At 36.1% G+C, this 20,408-nt stretch overlaps 1 protein-coding gene across 1 annotated transcript in view; it reads left to right on the top strand.

Moving 5' to 3' along the window:
• dpyda.1 (dihydropyrimidine dehydrogenase a, tandem duplicate 1) overlaps nucleotides 1-20,408 on the top strand; it is a 236,397-nt gene that overhangs the window by 167,718 nt on the left and 48,271 nt on the right. The window contains 2 exon segments of the mRNA XM_048175396.1: nucleotides 8,573-8,693; nucleotides 9,306-9,425. Coding sequence (XP_048031353.1) covers nucleotides 8,573-8,693; nucleotides 9,306-9,425 — 241 coding nt within the window.

The raw sequence follows: 20,408 nt of genomic DNA, 5'->3' as shown, positions 1-20,408 counted from the left end.
CAATCCACCGTGCCATTCGCCGTTGCCGGCTAAAACTCTATAGGTCAAAAAAGAAGCCATATCTAAACATGATCCAGAAGCGCAGGCGTTTTCTCTGGGCCTAGGCTCATTTAAAATGGACTGTGGCAAAGTGGAAAACTGTTCTGTGGTCAGACGAATCAAAATTTGAAGTTCTTTTTGGAAAACTGGGACAAGAGGACAAGGACAATCCAAGTTGTTATCAGCGCTCAGTTCAGAAGCCTGCATCTCTGATGGTATGGGGTTGCGTGAGTGCATGTGGCATGGGCAGCTTACACATCTGGAAAGGCACCATCAATGCTGAAAGGTATATCCAAGTTCTAGAACAACATGTGCTCCCATCCAGACGTCGTCTCTTTCAGGGAAGACCTTGCATTTTCCAACATGACAATGCCAGACCGCATACTGCATCGATTACAACATCATGGCTGCGTAGAAGAAGGATCCGGGTACTGAAATGGCCAGCCTGCAGTCCAGATCTTTCACCCATAGAAAACATTTGGCGCATCATAAAGAGGAAGATGCGACAAAGAAGACCTAAGACAGTTGAGCAACTAGAAGCCTGTATTAGACAAGAATGGGACAACATTCCTATTCCTTAACTTGAGCAACTTGTCTCCTCAGTCCCCAGACATTTGCAGACTGTTATAAAAAGAAGAGGGGATGCCATACAGTGGTAAACATGGCCTTGTCCCAACTTTTTTGAGATGTGTTGATGCCACGAAATTTAAAATCAACTTATTTTTTCCCTTAAAATGATACATTTTCTCAGTTTAAACATTTTATATGTCATCTATGTTGTATTCTGAATAAAATATTGAAATTTGAAACTTCCTCATCATTGCATTCTGTTTTTATTCACACTTTGTACAGTGTCCCAACTTTTTTGGAATCGAGTTTGTATTAGGCAGCAAGTCAACATTTTGTCCTCAAAGTAGTAGAAGCAGGAAAAATGGGCAAGTGTAAGGATTTAATGAGGTTGACGAGCCAAATTGTGATGGCTAGAAGACTGGGTCAGAGCATCTCCAAGTGTGCAGTGGTCAGTATCTATTAAAAGTGGTCAAAGGAAGAAACAGTGGTGAACTGGCGACAGGGTCATGGGTGGCCAAGGCTCATTGATGCATTTAGGGAGCGAAGGCTGGCCCGTGTGGTCTGTATGGGGCTGCATAGCCGCAGACCAGTCAGGGTGCCCATGCTGACCCCTGTCCACCGCCAAAAGCACCAACAGTGGGCACAGATGAGGGAGATAAAATAAGCACTCTTGCAACCATCTACAACATATTACAATATAAACGGCATGTAAATATTGTCATAATTAAGCATTCTATATATCATAATTATATAGTATTCATTGATTGCGAACTGCTCTGAAACCTCAAACCTCACACAACAGCACTGCGTTTTTACTTTGAAACATGCAGCGCTCAAATTTTTTATGAAATCATAGCCTTTTAATGTTTAATAGTCCCAATAGGTCAGATTCCTGTTTTTCCATCCCCCAGTTTGAGGCCTTTTAAAATGATAATTAATATATTTCTTATACCATTTAAAGTATTTATTATATTTAAATTTCATAAACCTGACTGGACCCTTTTGTGATGATGTGTTTTAACAGTCATCAGCATCCTAACTCCTGCAAAGTTTTTTATATTTTATTTTATTTATTTATTTTTTAAATGTATGTACATTTTTAACACTATAATTTGTATTATATTACCTTTGCATCAAATTACAAAAAAATTAGTTAATGTTTCTAATACAGCAGCTATGGGAGCGACAGTAAAATTGACATCTTTCTCTCTTCTGACTCTCTTCTGTTTTTTTCCTCTTTTTGAAAGTTGTGAAAACACTATTGTGTTTTTTTTTTTTTTTTTTTTTTACTTTTTAAGTTTTTTTTTTTTTAATCGCAGTTGTGCTTCTGTATTTTTAGTCTCAAATGCAAGTGAAACGCATCGCTGTCGATCCCTGTCTCCATGTGAAACCATGCGGCGACGGGTCACAGACTCTCTGCTGAAAGCAGCCCAGCTACACAGGTGCGCTCTCTCTCCATCAAAGCATGTAATACTGTGTACAGCAAACTGCTTAGAGGGAAAAGCGTCCCTGCTCCAGACTCCCTGGCCCACAGACAGCGGCTCTCACCCCCATCTGGCCTGTAATAAGCTGTCACGGAAAGCCCTCTGAGGGAGCGGCGGTCTCCGGTGCGAGAGCAGAGTTCTTACAGGCAGCATCTGTTTGGTGGCTGGTGTCTGGCTGCGGGCCATGACCCCTGTGCCTCGTACTGAGGCAGGCATAATGCAATTTCTCATGACCCTTTGGGAGGAAGGCCTGTCCAGCTTCCTGTAAGTCTGTTGTTGTTGTTTCCTTCAAATGCTACCACCGTTCGGCTTGTAGAAACCGTTCCCTCAGGAAGCAGGGCTCAGTTACGGCTCGATCAGCCACACGCCACTCTGGCAGCTTAGAATATAGATTGCAGAAAATATTAGTATGAATATTCATAGTAATATTGACAATCATGCATTTTTAATAGTTGTTTGAATACTCTACTGTTTAAAGGTTTTTAATACTTTTAGCCAGCAAGGATGCATTAAATTGATCAAAATAATGTTAAAAAAAAAAGATTTCTGGATATCATAAAAATATTATGCAGTGCAACTGTTTTCAAATTGAAGGGCCCTATTTTAACAATCTAAGTGCATGATTTGCATGGCGCAGATGCACTTAGGGCGTGTCCCAATCCACTTTTGCTAGTTTAACGACAGAAAAAATGGTCCAAAAGGGTTGTACGTAGTCTCTTAATGAGTAATGGGTGTGTTTTGGGCGTAATGTGCAATAAACCAATCAGAGTGTCATCTCCCATTCCATTTAAAAGTAAGGTGTGCTTTTACTATGGCGGATTCGCTATTTACATGGTGGAATTTGCAAGCGGAAAGACCTATGGGCGAGAATTACTAGCACGGCCTTTAAATACCAACAACAACAAAAAATGGCGCCATTGACTTTAGACCAGGTTTTTGTTGGTCAATAGCACAGTCATTTTCAATTCCCTCAAAATAGCAATGCGCCTGAACACACCTTGTTTTCAGACCAGCACACCCATGGGCGAACAGATGGGCACGAGTGCATTTGCTATTTAAACAACGTGGGCGCTGGATGTGAAAATGGTAACTGCGTCGGGCTGAAACTAGGAAAAAACACTTGCGTCGCACCAGGCATCGCATTGCGCCGGGTGTATGATAGGGCCCGAAATGTTGAGCACTAAATAAAATTTTGTGACACTGAAGACTTGAGTAATGGCTGCTGAAATTTTAGCTTTGCCATCACAGGAATAAATTACATTTTTAAATATATTAAAATAGAAAAGCCTTATTTGAAATTGTAAATATATATTGTAATATTACTATTTTTACTGTATTTTTGAAGTAAGATTTCCTTTGCGTTTCTTGTGTACAGACGACAATGTTCCCCGTTCACACAGATCTGTGCAAATAAGTAAAAATGCTGTATTATGCTGCCAGGCCAGTAGTTGGCGATGTCACTTTGTAAAGAAACGCTACGCGCCTATAGACTGAACACGTAATACACGTCACCGTTTTCACAAAGTAGCGTTTTTGTTGTTGTCGTCTAAATGAATGGCCAAAACGCATAAAACGTTTTCCGATTTTAGTTGAAAATAGTGTAGTGTAAACGCCTCCTTATTTCAAAAACATTAAAACCAACCATAGGGCCCTATAATACACCCGGCGCAATGCGACGCAAGGCGCAGTGCAAGTGTGTTTGCTAGTTTGCGTCCGGCGCCGTTCGCGTTTTCCCGTTAAGCGCCATGTCTTTAAATTAGTAAATGCATTTGCGCCAGTTAGTGCACCCATGGTCTAAAAAAGAGGTGTGTTCAGGCGCATTGCCGGAGCATTGCTATTTTAAGGAGCTGAAAATAGACTGCGCCATAGACCAACTCAAACCTGGTCTAAAGTCTAAAGTCAATGCCGCAATATTTTTTTGTTAGAGCGCGTTGGTAGAAACTGCGCCTCTGGGCAGTGCGCGTTGACTTTGCTTATTACACAGGGATGCGCATCACACAAACATGCCAAATATTAAAAACAAAAGGATTATAGTGTAAAAGAATATTATTGTGTAGGCTACATAAATATAAAAATGTAATGATGAATAGTCATTGCGTGTATTAGAATTAGGCTACCTATTTTCAATTCAGCCTATTACTACTTAATGATGAACGAAATTGGCTAATTAGTTGAACAATCGTGCCAATACACACACATATATATTAACTGACTCATCGCGTGTACGCCATGTAAATAGCAATCCGCCATGGCGCGAGCGCATCTCGCTCTTAAAGCGAGAAATGGGAGATGACACTCTGATTGGTTTATTGAACGTTACGCCCATTACTCATTAAGAGAATAGGGACAACCCATTTCAAAAACGCACGGACTGTTTTTCCGTCGTTAAAATAGCAAAAGTGGATTTGGACACGCCCTGAGTGCACCTGCCCCATGCGCTTTACACTTTGCGTTTAGATCGTTAAAATAGGGCCCTCAAACTTTTTAATGGTGGTGTATGTACTGTTGATATTTGATATTTGACATTAGCACATTTTTTTGTATTGGTATGAATACTACTTTGGAACGTAATAATGTTGAAAGTCATGAATTTTTAATATTGATATGAATGCTTATCAGCTTTGTATTGAATTGTCATTTTTTATTATTCGTACAAACTCGTTCTGTTTAAACTTGGAAGAATGCTGACAATCATGTGAAGTGTGAATACATATGGATAAGAAACTTTTGTGATAGTACAAATATGTATGGCAAAAAGGTGACAAACAATTGAAAAAAATCTAATATAAGCACTTTCCCACATAAGATTTCATCTAAAATTTGAACCTAAAATCTGCTTAAAGAAAAGCATTACCCATATACAGTACATTGCCTACAAGTTTTTCGATGTAACTTTGTAGTCTTTTTCTGCTTTTCTCTTTGCTGTGTTGTATTGCCACTTTTGTTCTTACCACTTTTTCCGCCTGGAGTTTAGGATTCGCTATATCAACCAATGAATCTCTCCAGCAACCCGTCAGCGCTATCAAACATCTCTCGGGAGCTCAGATATTACCTCTCCCGCTCTGGCAGACGGCTCGGAGTGGACAGGCTGAACCTAACACTCCAGCCTTGTTTATACCCTGTTTAAGTCTTGAATAAATCAGGACAAATTGCTGTGGATGGTGCTCACAGCTGGGTCAAGTGCATAAATCCAATATTTTCATAAAAATAAAAATCTGGGAATGAGTTTATCATCTTAAATGGTGTAACCTTTCGCGTTCCTTCTCTTTCAGTGCCTTTCGAATAGATTTTGAATACTTTTAGGTGCAAATAACCCGACTTCACGTGTATCTCAGGTAAAATACACACCCAAGGACGCAGCAGATCTCACAACGATTTTTTTTTTTTTGTTCGCTCTTCGGTTTTGTACCACACTGAAAATCACTCAGCATGCCTTAGAAATGGAAAGGAAATAGTCAGGAGGAGATGTGTTTTTCTGTGGGCTTCTGTATTCTTACAAATCAATTCTGGCTAATGGTTTTAAAAATCAAATGCTAACCTTTTCCTGCGCAGGGAGTGACCTTAGAACTTCGCTTTGCACATACAGCTTGTACATCACACTTCTTTATAGAGACGGGCAGACCCATTGCTCAAGGGAATATATGCCAACAGTTATTGGATATGTCAAAACAGAGACCTATTTCCTGTGAAAGAAAAGAGAGACCGAGAAGGACAGGGATGAGACAGGGAGCTGAGGCTGTACTGAATGAAAGCTTCATGTCGGGTTTACAGTCTTTTAAAGCATCCCGACTGATCTGACATCAGACTTCGGCTGTTTGAATTAAACCGTGTCTGTTTTACTTCACAGAGATATAAAGGGTTTAATGCAGTAGTGTCTTTATCTGAGGCCTGGAGGAAAGGGCCAGAGTGGTGCATCCGCTGTCAAACAGTAACATGAAGATAGTGGATGCGAAAAAGAGAGACAACAAAGAATAAAAACAATTTAATATGTATTAAAAATGTAATTTGTTTAGAAAAGAAGTTAATAATTAGTACTCTTATTTAGCTAGGATGCATTAAATGGATCAAAAGTGAGATTTATAATGTTACAAAATATTTCTACTTCAAATAAATGCTGTTCTTACGAACGTTCATTCATCAAAGAATCCTGAAAAAAAAATGTTTGTACAAAAATAGTAGGCAGCACAACAGTTTTTAACATTTGATAATAAGAAGAAATATTTTATCAGCATCGAATCAGCATATTAGAATGAATTCTGAAGGATCATGTGACACTGAAGACTGGAGTAATGATGCTGAAAATTCACAGTTATTTGTATTATTTCACAATAGGTTTTTTTTTCTGTTTTTCAAATAAATTCAGCATAAGAGCAGACTTCTTTGAAAAAAATGTGTGTATATACACACACACACACACACACACACACACATATATATATATATATAACAGTAATCAGTGTGAAGTCATGGTTTACATTGAATTTAGAACACCTAAGGTGGTTTTAGGCACTCTGCGTCCAGCAGCCGTGTCTTTTAGCTGCTCTAAATTCACTGTAAACCACTGCTTCTTGGGGCTTATTGCTTTATTATACATATTATAAAGATATTTCAACTTTTCACTTATTTGTTAAACATTTTACTAAATCAATGCATAAAATTAATGCAGTTTTCACTAGTGGTCACATATCATTCTTTGTCATTAGTTTCTGATGAATAATTTGAATTAAAGATATAGCCTTTCATACAGACTGGTGTTACAGATAATATTCCAGTGACTTCTCATATCATCATGAAGGCTTTGATTGTTCAACATTGTCTAAGTTGCAATTGTGATTTTACATTGATAAAAAGTATTTTTCAATTATTGGGACAAATTTGATCTTTTCCCTCCTCAAAAGATTCATAAATACCAAACCAACTTCACCCCCCCCCCCCCCCCCTCTCTCTCTCTCTCTCTCTCTCACTCTCTCAGTCTTTCTCTCTCACTAAACAGCACAGACTGACAGACCAGGGCAGCTTAATAAAGCATGAATCCTCCTGGAAACAGCAGTTCACACTGTTATGATCCCTCTCCCTCTCACAACACCGACTACAGGCTCCCCTCTCCATCTATCACTCGCTTGTATTTCTCTCTCTCTCTCTCTCCCACACACACACACACAGACTTGGGTCTATCAGTCTGCCATTATTTAAAGAGATAGTTCTCCCAAATTTACTAACCCTTATGTTGTTCCAAACCTTAATGAGTTTCTTTTTTCTGTTGAACACAAAAGAAGAAATTTTGAAGAATGTTGGTAACCAGACAGTTGACGGTAGCCATCGACTTCCATTGATTTTTTTTTTTTTTTTTCTTTTTTTTTTTTCCTACTATGGAAGTCAATGGCTACCATCAATTGTCTGGTTACCAGCATTCTTTATAATATTTTCTTTTGTGTTCAACAGAAGAAAGAAACTCATACAGGTTTGGAACAACATAAAGGTGAGAAAATGATGACAGAATTTAAACTTTTAAAGGAATAGTTCACCCAAAAATGTTGATTCTCATCATTTATTCTCGCTTATTTCATTCCAAATGAGTTTCTGAAGAATTCTAACTTTACTAGTCATTTTATTCACTGTGAATGGTGACTCTCAAGATAGGATGCAAAGCACCATAAAAGTATAATAAAATATGACTTTTAAAGGTCCCGTTTTTCGTGGTTTTTTGAAGCTTTGATTGTGTTTATAGTGTGCAATATAACATGTGTTCATGTTTCGCGTGTAAAAAAACACAGTATTTTTCACATAATTTACTTATCTGTATACCGCTGTTTCCACTGTCATAAAAACGGGCTGATGACTTCCTTGTTCTATGAAGTCCCTCCTTCAGAAATACGTAACGAGTTCTGATTGTGCCAGCGGTTCCTGTGTTGTGATTCGACAGCTCTGAGCGCACCGTGCCCGGAAAAGTCACGCCTCTTACCATAACGTGTAGATGCACGCGCTCAGTGTTATTGTAAACATGTCTTTAATTTTACCCTATCAATTTGAGCCGGAATCAGACCCGGTGATTGGACTGCGGGATGAAAATAACAGCGTTTCGACGACATGGCGACAAACACACTCTACAAACGCAACTCTTGTGTATTCCTGTGGGCGGAGGTTAGTCAAAAAACTGTTTTAGTGACGTCATTAAAGAAGGAAGTAGAGGGATGTAGTCCAAACTGGCCGTTCGATGTAGGCGACTTCTGTTAAATAAAATATCTCGCTTGGCATTGAACTTTGAGCTTTAAAATTTTACAGATTTTATTTATACTCTAACAACAACATTACACACTAACTAAAGTTTGAAACATGGGATCACGAAGAACGGGACCTTTAAGCTATAATCAAAGTCTTTTTTATGCTAGCTGTTAATTTAAGTTCTGCTGTTTTGTTTTCTCATGCCTCTTTTGTCATTGTTTAAGTTTGCTTGTTGGTTTCATGACCCATTTGACCAGGATCCAGAGCTGGTGCGGAACATCTGTCGGTGGGTTCGGCAGGCTGTCCATATCCCGTTCTTTGCCAAACTCACCCCTAATGTCACCAACATTGTGGACATTGCCAAGGCTGCACAGGAAGGTATTTGGCTGTTTTTATGGTATGTTTATACCTTTTCAGTATGATTATAGTGGTACATTTATTACTTACTTTGATTCATTAACTCAGTAAAAGCTCCATTGATACAATCTACCTCAGCTTTCCCAGTCAAAAGTCAACTATTTCCCATCATTCTGCAGCACATAATAGAATACATAGATAAACATCAAATAATTTGCATCCTTTGCCCTTTTTGTTTTTCCTTATCAAAATGTACATATAGAAGTCTTGAAGGTACATTGGCAAAAACAGCCTGTTTAATTCTAAAGGTCAGAGATGATGGAAAATGGTCACTTAAAACTAAATTGCACATTTTTGGAGCAAGAAACCTTGACTAATGTTATAAATGGACTTCAGGGAAAAGAAACAGAAGTGTAGAACATGTCCTCAATAAAACTGTTTCCCAGTCCAGACGTTAGAGCTGCCCTAGAAACACGTTCCCCTCCCAACCTCGACTAACAGCCTGACATCGCCTGTACCGACTTAGAAACTCTACACAAACAGACCCCCAGGTTTTGGATTCCAGATTTTTTAGGAATTTGGCCTTCCTCCCTCCCCTTCACCATGCCTAATGTCTCTTCCCTGTTGGCGCAGGTGGAGCAGATGGTGTCACAGCCACCAACACGGTTTCAGGGCTGATGGGACTCAAGGCAGACGGCTCTCCCTGGCCTGGCATCGGCCGAGGAAGGCGCACCACATATGGTGGAGTGTCTGGTGAGTGTCACCCACCTCACTGGATCCATTTCTTACTCCTCTGAGGTTTAACGGGTGTGTGGCACAGACAGACTATGTGGGCACATCTACTTTTCCCCCCCTGTTTAAGGTGTGTAGGAGTGCATATGAATTCATGTGCATGCTTGTTTGTGTGTGTGTACACTGGTCACAAGCTCTAATAGAGCAGACAGATGGAATGGAGGTTGGTGGAGTGCTGAAATCGTAGAACAGCTGATCTGCATGGCTTTTGCTACAAGATAAAACAGTTTGTGCACTATAATGTGAAATATGGACATCTTGCCAGCATATATTATACAAGGTTTGGTAGCAGCACGGCTCATTTTCTACTCCATGAGGTGACTATGAGCGCATTTGCACTTTCAAACTTTGTGTTTTATTATGTTCAGGTCATGGCAAATTTGGATATATATATATATATATATATATATATATATATATATATATATATATATATATACAGTACAGTTCAAAAGTTTGGAACCACTAAGATTTTTAATGTTTTTAAAAGAAGTTTCGTCTGCTCACCAAGGCTACATTTATTTAATTAAAAATACAGTAAAAAACAGTAATATTGTGAAATATTATTACAATTTAAAATAACTGTGTACTATTTAAATATATTTGACAAAGTAATTTATTCCTGTGATGCAAAGCTGAATTTTCAGCATCGTTACTCCAGTCTTCAGTGTCACATGATCCTTCAGAAATCATTCTAATATACTGATTTGCTGCTCAATAAACATTTATGATTATTTTCAATGTTGAAAACAGTTGTGTACTTTTTTTTTCAGGATTCCTTGATGAATAGAAAGTTCAAAAGAACAGCATTTATCTGAAATACAAAGCTTCTGTAGCATTATACACTACCGTTCAAAAGTTTGGGGTCAATAAGAATTTTTATTTTATTTTTTTGAAAAGAAATTAAAGAAATTAATACTTTTATTCAGCAAGGATGCATTAAATCAATCAAAAGTGGCAGTAAAGACATTTATAATGTTACAAAAGATTAGATTTCAGATAAACACTGTTCTTTTGAACTTTCTATTCATCAAATAATCCTGAAAAAAAATATTGTACACAAATATTCTGTACAATTGTACACATTAAATGTTTATTGAGCAGCAGATCAGCATATCAGAATGATTTCTGAAGGATCATGTGACACTGAAGACTGGAGTAATGATGCTGAAAATTCAGCTTTGCCATCACAGGAATAAATTACTTTGTGAAATATATTCAAATAGAAAACAGTTATTTTAAATTGTAATAATATTTCACAATATTACTGTTTTTTACTGTATTTTTAATTAAATAAATGTAGCCTTGGTGAGCAGACGAAACTTCTTTTAAAAACTTTTGGACTGTACTGTGTATGTATATATATATATATATATATATATATATATATATATATATATATATATATATATGTCTAAGTCTGTCAACGTTAATGCGTTAATTTTGCAAAAAAAAAAAAAAAAAAAACACTTTAAAAATATTTAACATCCATTTTTTTCCTGATATCCTTTGATTGCCATTACAGTATATGATCACTATATATAAGATGCAAAAGAAAACTCAACACACAACCGACATGCTGTACAGAAAGCTGCTTCTCAGACAGGGTGCCAGTACCAATTTGAGTTCTTTCACGCTTGAACAGACAAAAACACACAAAATTATGTCTAAATGCCTGTTATTGGCGAATATCCTTGTAAGCACAGTCGTAAATTAGTTAAAAAGTTGGATATGTGTCAGATCCGCATCATTTTCATCAGGTCTTAAAGTGACAGCAGCCTAATATACCTGCTGCTGTCTGTGTCATTAATGTTAATCAAAGAGCAAAAGACAAATAGAAAATCATTATTATAATTGATTAATTATAAATGATTAAATGTTTGATAATAAAAATTGTTATATTATAAATATTATATTATAATATTTCATATTTAAAGGATTAGTTCACTTTCAAATGAAAATTAGCCCAAGCTTTACTCACCCTCAAGCCATCCTAGGTGTACTGTATATGACTTTATTCTTTCTGATGAACACAATCGGAGAAATATTAATAAATATCTTGACACATCGGAGCTTTATAATGGCAGTGAACAGGGGTCACGAGTATGAGCTGAAGAAAGTGCATCCATCCACATCTATCCTAAACGTGTTCTCCACACGGCTTCAGGGGGTTAATAAAGGCCTTCTGAAGTGAAGCGATGCATTTGTGTAAAAGTTATGAAGTAAAATATCTAGCTTGTTTAATTTACCCTATAAGGTACTGTAGTTCTTCAGGATGCTCCCAGATAACCTCACCAAAATCTTAGAGAGGTACGGTGTGAATATTTTGTCTTATGAGTGTGTGGCAAGTGCTTTCAGGAGAGCAGATTTTCATCCTTGGTGTTGAGCGTCAACAGAGAGCTTTGAAATGCGGTCCTCTAGTTGCCATGGCATATTGACGTTCTCTGCTGCCGTACGACTCTCTATGAAGACATTAGACAGATGTGTCTTCAAAAGAATAATGTTTTTCTTTGCCACTCTACAGGGACCATGCTGATGGATTTCACACTGATATCCGTCCACTGACATCTAAGGGATTCTCTGACTGTGGCACTTTCTTTGGAGCATTTTCGTTCTATTTATTAGTGGTACTTACTAAGCTAAGATTCACTTAGTCTTTACTCTTAAAAATACTGGCATTGATGGTTCCATGAAGAACCTTTAACATCCATGGAATCTTTTCATTCCATAAAAGGTTCTTTATAGTGGAAAAAGGTTCTTCAGATTATTAAAATCTTCTTCACACAAAGAAAAATGGTTGTTTTTAGAACCGTTGACCGAAAGGTTCTTCTTGGGCAACCAAAAATGGCATCACTGCAAAAAAACCTTTTGGAAGTTGCTCATACTTAGGGTTAGAGATCTGAATGCAAGATTTGTCTAAGCAAAGTATTAAACTTCACTATCGACATGAATGATACCTCAAATTATGCTGGTTGAGGACAGATACACTTTTGAGCCAATTTTCAGCATTAAGTCGGAATGGAACGGAAGTCTTAAACAAGAAAAAATGTAGGGCGGGATTTTTTTCATCAGGTAGTGATCGGATGGTTGTGGTTTGCTATTGGTTGATCTTGTGTGAGTGACAGGTCGTCCCACCCTCATGCCAGTAAACATGTCGCTGCAAGATGGAGGGGAAGTTATTTTGATTAAATATTGCAAAGGCACATGGAAACAGCCCCATAAAAAGTATCCAAGGCACAAGCTGTAGAGGCTCAGCCCCCTTCTGGAAAGGAGGGCGGGGAGCAGCAGCTCATATGCATTTAAAAATATACGCACAAAAACAGCGTGTTTTTGCTTCCCCCAAAATAATAATAAATGATCTGTGGGGTATTTTGAGCTGAAACTTCAGACACAATCTGGGGACACTTAAGACTCATACTACATCTTGTAAAAAGGGGCATAAAAGATCCCCTTTAAAGTGAGGCGATGCAACAAACTTGCAATAAGATCAACTTTATGCAAATGAGTTGCTTAGTATCTGCATAGCAATGTAACCACTTAGAACACTACATTTCAACACCTTGGCAACAACCTATAGCAAACACCTTCTGAAGAAAATCTAGTTTATTCATTATTGTTCTATATTTGTTTATCTTTTAGATCACAGAAACATGCTGTTACAATGTGATCAAGAATCAAGTGTTCACTATAGCATGATGTTTTGTGCCTTAACAAGGCTTATGTTCACACATACACCGTTCTTCAGGGATATTCTCAGACCAGCAGTGTGTTCATTCCCTATCTCAATAATTCATGTGGATGCAGTTGCTCTCTGGTTCTCTGTACTGTATCACTGTGCTATTGCTGTGCTGTTGCATAGTTAATGCCTTTTATGAGGCCTTCTTTCATTGTGTATGTGTGTTTGTTTGTTTGTTTGTTTGTTTGTTTGTTTGTTTGTTTGTTTGTTTGTTTGTTTGTTTGTTTGTTTGTGTGTACAAGAAACAGATTGACAAGGGCCAGAGTCTGTCTTATGCTGGCCTCCTCTATCCATATCTCTCTCTCTATTTGTTTCTCGTACAGTCCCTGAAAACCTGAAAAAAGTGCATTGGTTTGGATACAGGAATGGGGCTAGCCAAGGTGCAACATTAAAAATTAATCGTGAAACTATTGCAGCAGTATTTTATGTAAGCCGAACTACTCAATGTCATCTTTTCCCCATTTAAGCTGTGGCAGTTTGCAGCTCGGTGACATCCCCCAGGAGCGGAGCCGGCCCCGGCCTGCAAGGGTCTCCCCGGCTCCACCCACCAAACATCCATCACCCTCCGCTCTGCTTGCAGGCCTGCGAGCTGCCAGCGCTGACGCTGCCAACAGCCTGGAAACAAATATACCTATGATGTACTGTTGTTCACCAGGGCTTTAGCCGCAGTGCTTGATTTTAAAGGGGACGTCTCATGGAAAAACTGATTTGCTGTTGTGGAAACAGCAGTTTGAGGTACTATGCAGACATTTGTGAATTCAAAACTGCGACTGCGCAGTCATCAGCTCATTACCATGTGACCGCTCACGCAAGGGTTAAATTGGGATTTTGAGGTGGTTGAGGTGATACTGGTACTCTAGGCAAGATATGGCATGACCTGACTCCCAATACCCCAAAAAGCATAACTATATACAGTACATTGAATCCCACTAACTAATGTTAACAAATGAAACCTTGTATTACCTCGTACAGTGGTGCTCAGAATTATTGGCACCCTTGGTAAATATGATCAAAGATGACTGTAAAAATAAATCTGCATTGTTTATCCTTTTGATCTTGAAAATGAGTAAAAATCTAACCTTTCATTGAAGGAAAAAAATTGAAAGTGGGGGGAAAATCACATTATGAAATAAATGTTTTTCTCCAAAACATGTTGGCCATAATTATTGGCACCCTTAGAATTTTTTATGAGTAAAATATCTCTGAAGTATATTCCCAGTCATATTTACATTTTTTTAGCACACCAGGGTGATCATAAACATGAAATTGTCCAGCCATGACTTCCTGTTCCACAGGAGTATAAACATGAGGAAAAACAAAGGCCAAATTCCCTTAATCATACATCACAATGAGTAAAACCAAAGAATATAGTTCTGATGTGCAGCAAAAGATTGTTGAGCTTCACAAAATAGAAAATGGGTATAAGAAAAAAGCTAACGCATTGAAAATCCCCATTTCCACTATCAGGGAAATAATAAAGAAGTTCCAATTAACTAAAGATGTTATAAATCTGCCTGGAAGAGGACGTGTGTCTAAATCGTCCTAAGGAGGTGAGGAGGAGAGTTTGAGTGGCCAAAGACTCTCCAAGGATCACAGCTGGAGAATTGCAGAGATTAGTTGAGTCTTGAGACTAAGAAAGCGATAAAAAAAATATCAAACAGCACCTACATCCCTACATCAAGATGTTCAGGATGTTTTCAAGAAAAATCCTCTGCTCTCATCCAGAAACAATCTCCAGTATATTAAGTTGTCAGACATGATTGGAACTTCAAATGGGACTGGCATCTATGGTCAGATGAAACTAAAAAAAAAAAGAGCTTTTTGGCAGCAAACCCACCAGATGGATTTGGTGCACGCATGGATAAAAAGTACCCCATGCCCACGGTTAAATATACTGCTGGATCTTTAATGTTGTGGGCCTATTTTTCTGCTGGAGGTCCTGGACATCTCGTTCAGATACATGGTATCATGGATTCTATCAAATACCAACAGATAAAAAAACAAAACCTGACCGCTTCTGCTAGAAATCCTATAATGAGCCATGGTTGGATCTTCCATCAGGACAATGATCCAAAACAAACATCAAAACCAACACAAAAATGTGTCACTGAGCACAAAATGAAGCTTCTGCCATGGTCTTCCCAGTCCCCTGACCGGAACCCTAAAGAAAATGAGTGGAGTGAACTGAAGAGAAGAAGCACCAACATGGAGCTGGGAATCTGAAGGATTTGGAGAGATTCTGCATGAAGGAATGGTCTCTGATCTCTTGTCAGGTGTTCTCCAAACTCATCAGGCATTATAGAAGATGAATCAGAACTGTTTTCTTGGCAAAAGGAGGTTGCAAAAACTATTGAATAAAAGGGTGCCAATAATTGTGGCCAACGTGTTTTGGAGAAAAAACATTTATTTCATAATGTGACTTTCCCCCCACTTTCAATTCTTTTTCTTCAATGAAAGGTTAGATTTTTGCTAAGTTTATGAATTAAAGATCAAAAGGATAAACAATGCAGATTTATTTTTACAGCCATCTTTGATCATATTTACCAAGGGTGCCAATAATTCTGACCACCACTGTATATATATGTATATATGGCTAAATAATTCATTGCACAGATTTTTGTAATAATCACAATTAATCACAGATAATATTTAAAATTTGTATAGTCATAGTGTATCTCTGATTTAAAACAACATAAAGACAGTATTTTAAATATTTGTGACCCATGCTGGCAAAATGAGTTGGAATGTGCACAGGTTAATTTCAAGCTACAGGCAAAACAAGTGAAAAATGTCAATTTTGGTCGGTTTTCACAAAAATGAGCTCATTAAGCCCTCATCTAGTGATCCAAATGCTCCAAATATCAATTAAACATCTAAAAGTATCTTTATTTGTACATTTTCTGAGAGGAGTACCTTTACTTTGTCCATGAAAAACGCCGTTTTTCTCTGCTCGCTTCTCGATGACTCGCAATTCCCCTCAGTACAAGTTTGGTATCGTTTTAAAGCACAGCATATTCATAGCCTATTCTCGATGGCATGAGTCTGAACCAATGAAATGTGATTTTCAAAACCATGATGATGTAAACAAAATAACCTTACTTGCGCTGACGGACAGATCCAAAGCGCACGCACAAAGTCGCCTCAGACAGCGCGCAATCCCGACATACATATGAACATAGAATTACAGTATTTCAAAACATCTGTCTTGGCGAGTATTCACGCAAACATTATCTGATATGTCTTAAATAAACGTTTGGTTAACTGTTGAGGAAAAACATATGATGTGTAACATTATATTAGCATCAGTGCAGTACAGTAGGACTTAATATATAGGTTGTCTGTTTCTTTCATTAATTCATTAATCAAACAATTGACCCTTCACAAAGACCCGCACCCATTAGTTACTGTTGCTTTGTCCGACAAGCCGTGGCGCTGTCACACCAAACGCAGTGAAAAATACATCGCGGAGCAAAGAGGATACTAACGATACGTCCACAGACAAGACAAAGCAGGTTACTTATGATATTAAACAAAGTCCCAGCTTTCAAACTGTAGTTTTTTTTAAGAAATTCAAACAATAAAATCCGTTTTGTGGCTCTTTAATGTGTGACCATGATCGTGACAGATTGCTGTAGCGCCTCACCTCAAGAGGCTCGTAAACCGATCATCTCTTCCTAGTAGGCTAGTCCATTTATAGCATCAAATAAACATGAATGAACATGAGAATGAATGTTGTTTCAAATGCGGAAAGACGTCAATATACATTTTTTTTTAAAGTTTAACTCCACCGAGTTTAATCTTCTAACTCCTGCCTGCTTGTCGGACAAAATGGCGGATTCGGCGTTCTGATTGGTTAGATCGCTTGTCAATCAAACTCCCGGCAAAGGGTCAATTGTGATATCAAGGAAAAAAATAAGCTGAATATATATTTTTCCTATAGATATTTGGTTTTGACTTGATGTGTGCCAAAGGTGTTAATCACTTTGTGATTTTGTTTTGCAACCTTCAGAACATTTTGTTTCAATTTTTCACAAAATTGAATGCTGACTTTATCAACTTCAAACAGGTGTAGCTCATTAATTTTTTGTCTAATTCCAACAAATCATACATCATTTTTGAGTTTTTTTTTTTATAGAGAATGTGAAAATAACTCATTTTGAAATTTGCTTATTGTGACTCTTTTTGCCAGCATGGGTCACATTTGTTTAATGTTATCTTTTTTACTAAGTACAAATGAAGAATGAAGGTCAATATCATCAGTGCTAGTACTGATACTGATGCCTCTTTTAATATTTTCAATTTGTGGGGATAATAGCCATCTTGTTTCATTTTGTGTTGATGAAGTGGTAAAAACAAAACAGTTAAATTATGAGAGTATGAGAGAAGGTGGAAAATGGTCATGAAAAGCTAAACAACAACTGTTTTTGAGTAAGAAACCCTGACTAGTAGTACAAATATATAATTAAGAAAGGGAAACAAAATAAGTATTATGATGAAATCAGCTTGGTATCATGAGGTAAAATTAGTGCATGTGTGTCTGGGAGAGATAAATTGTTGATGTAAGTTAGCAGAAAGTGATTGTGTGTGTAGTTATTTTGTCCTTACCTGCAGCGAAGACCTCAAAGCGTTAGATCAGACCTAAGCTTCAGGATGAAGAGCTGTGGTTCACATGCTGTTTCTGCGCTGAATAACCACCTCTTATCTGTGGTGATTGTAGTTATTTAACCCATTTGTGTAAACACACATTGTTCTCGTAGGAAGAGACACACATACACACTTGATTCGCGGAGTATCACAGTCTCTCAGAGAGTGTGTTTGTGTGTGTTTATAGCTGATAGTGATGACATACCTGTGAGATCACAGGCTCTGACTTTTATTTCACAGACATCTCGCCACACTTTTCATGCACAACACACACACTCTCTCAAAACTAACACTCTCACATTTACATTTAGTTCTCCTCCAAGAACAAACTGTTTTTTAAGTGCATAGACATGGAAAACACATCTACTTTAAGAAAGCATGTTTCATATATATTTTTCTTTTGTCCGACCGAATGAATGGCAAAGATAAATGCAAACACTGTACTGACAACCACCCAAACTTAGAGAAAGCTAACATGAAATATTCATCCAAAATTCTGTTTCTCTACTTCTCACACAAAACATGGGCCTTGTTATTGTAGTATTTTCTGGTACAGTGGAGTGTATTACAGTACATACAGTACTGTAGCATACAACAGGAACAGTTTCAATATTTATGTTAGCATTTGTATTACTACAGTGTGCTGGTACTTGGATTCATAGCTCTTGGAATAGAGTTATAGTTCAACAGACTGCAGTGTAGTTTAGGGTTATTTTTTGTGTTCATACAGTGAGTACAGTTGCTTCATGGTTTTGTAAGCGGCAAGCTACTCATAATGTAAAGTAGTTCAGTACACTTAAGCTGAAGCTGTTAAATTTTATTTTATTGTTTTGTTTGATTTAATTTTTTTATTTAGAAGTATTACTTAGATTTAAAATAACTACGTGCCCCTCTACTACGTTTTCCCTAGCTTTTATTTTATTTTATTTTATTTTATTTTATTTTATTTTATTTTATTTTATTAGTTTATTTTATTAGTTTAGTTTAGTCCATTTACCTATTGCCGCAGCTCACTTGTGTGTTTTTCTCAACAAATAATCTGATCAAATTTAATTTAATTTCTTTTTAATTTAGAAGTATGACTTTGATTTTTTTCCATAGCTTTTTTTTTATTTTGTATTTATTTATTTTCCAATTTTTATTTTATTTTATTTTATTTTATTTTATTTTAGTCTGTTTACTTATTGCCACAGCTCATTTGTGTTTTTCTCAACAAATAATCTGATCAAATTTGATTTAATTTCTTTTTAATTTAAAAGTATTGCTTTGATTTTTTTTTCCATAGCTTTTTTTTATTATTTTATTTTATTTTAGTTTAGTTTAGTTTAGTTTAGTTTAGTCCATTTACCTATTGCCGCAGCTCACTTGTGTGTTTTTCTCAACAAATAATCTGATCAAATTTAATTTAATTTCTTTTTAATTTAGAAGTATGACTTTGATTTTTTTCCATAGCTTTTTTTTATTTTGTATTTATTTATTTTCCAATTTTTATTTTATTTTATTTTAGTCTGTTTACTTATTGCCACAGCTCATTTGTGTTTTTCTCAACAAATAATCTGATCAAATTTGATTTAATTTCTTTTTAATTTAAAAGTATTGCTTTGATTTTTTTTTTCCATAGCTTTTTTTTATTATTTTATTTTATTTTATTTTAGTTTAGTTTAGTTTAGTTTAGTTTAGTTTAGTCCATTTACCTATTGCCGCAGCTCACTTGTGTGTTTTTCTCAACAAATAATCTAATCAAATTTGATTTAATTTCTTTTTAATTTAGAAGTATGGCTTTGAATTTTTTCCATTTTAGTTTAGTTTAGTTTAGTTTAGTTTAGTTTAGTTTAGTCCATTTACCTATTGCCGCAGCTCACTTGTGTGTTTTTCTCAACAAATAATCTGATCAAATTTAATTTAATTTCTTTTTAATTTAGAAGTATGACTTTGATTTTTTTCCATAGCTTTTTTTATTTTGTATTTATTTATTTTCCAATTTTTATTTTATTTTATTTTAGTCTGTTTACTTATTGCCACAGCTCATTTGTGTTTTTCTCAACAAATAATCTGATCAAATTTGATTTAATTTCTTTTTAATTTAGAAGTATTGCTTTGATTTTTTTTCCATAGTTTTTTTATTTTATTTTATTTTATTTTATTTTATTTTATTTTATTTTATTATTTTATTTTATTTTATTTTATTTTATTTTATTTTATTTTATTTTATTTTATTTTACTTTATTTTATTTTATTTTATTTTAGTTTAGTTTAGTTTAGTTTAGTTTAGTCCATTTACCTATTGCCGCAGCTCACTTGTCTGTTTTTCTCAATAAATAATCTAATCAAATTTAATTTAATTTCTTTTTAATTTAGAAGTATGACTTTGATTTTTTTTCATAGCTTTTATTTTATTTTTTATTTATTTATTTTCCAATTTTTATTTTATTTTATTTTATTTTATTTTATTTTATTTTAGTTTAGTTTAGTTTAGTTTAGTTTAGTCTGTTTACTTATTGCCACAGCTCATTTGTGTTTTTCTCAACAAATAATCTGATCAAATTTGATTTAATTTCTTTTTA

This window comes from Megalobrama amblycephala, linkage group LG22 (genome assembly GCF_018812025.1).
Source record: "Megalobrama amblycephala isolate DHTTF-2021 linkage group LG22, ASM1881202v1, whole genome shotgun sequence".
Classification (NCBI taxonomy): Eukaryota; Metazoa; Chordata; class Actinopteri; order Cypriniformes; family Xenocyprididae; genus Megalobrama; species Megalobrama amblycephala.
This window is presented reverse-complemented; position numbering and strand designations above follow the sequence as displayed.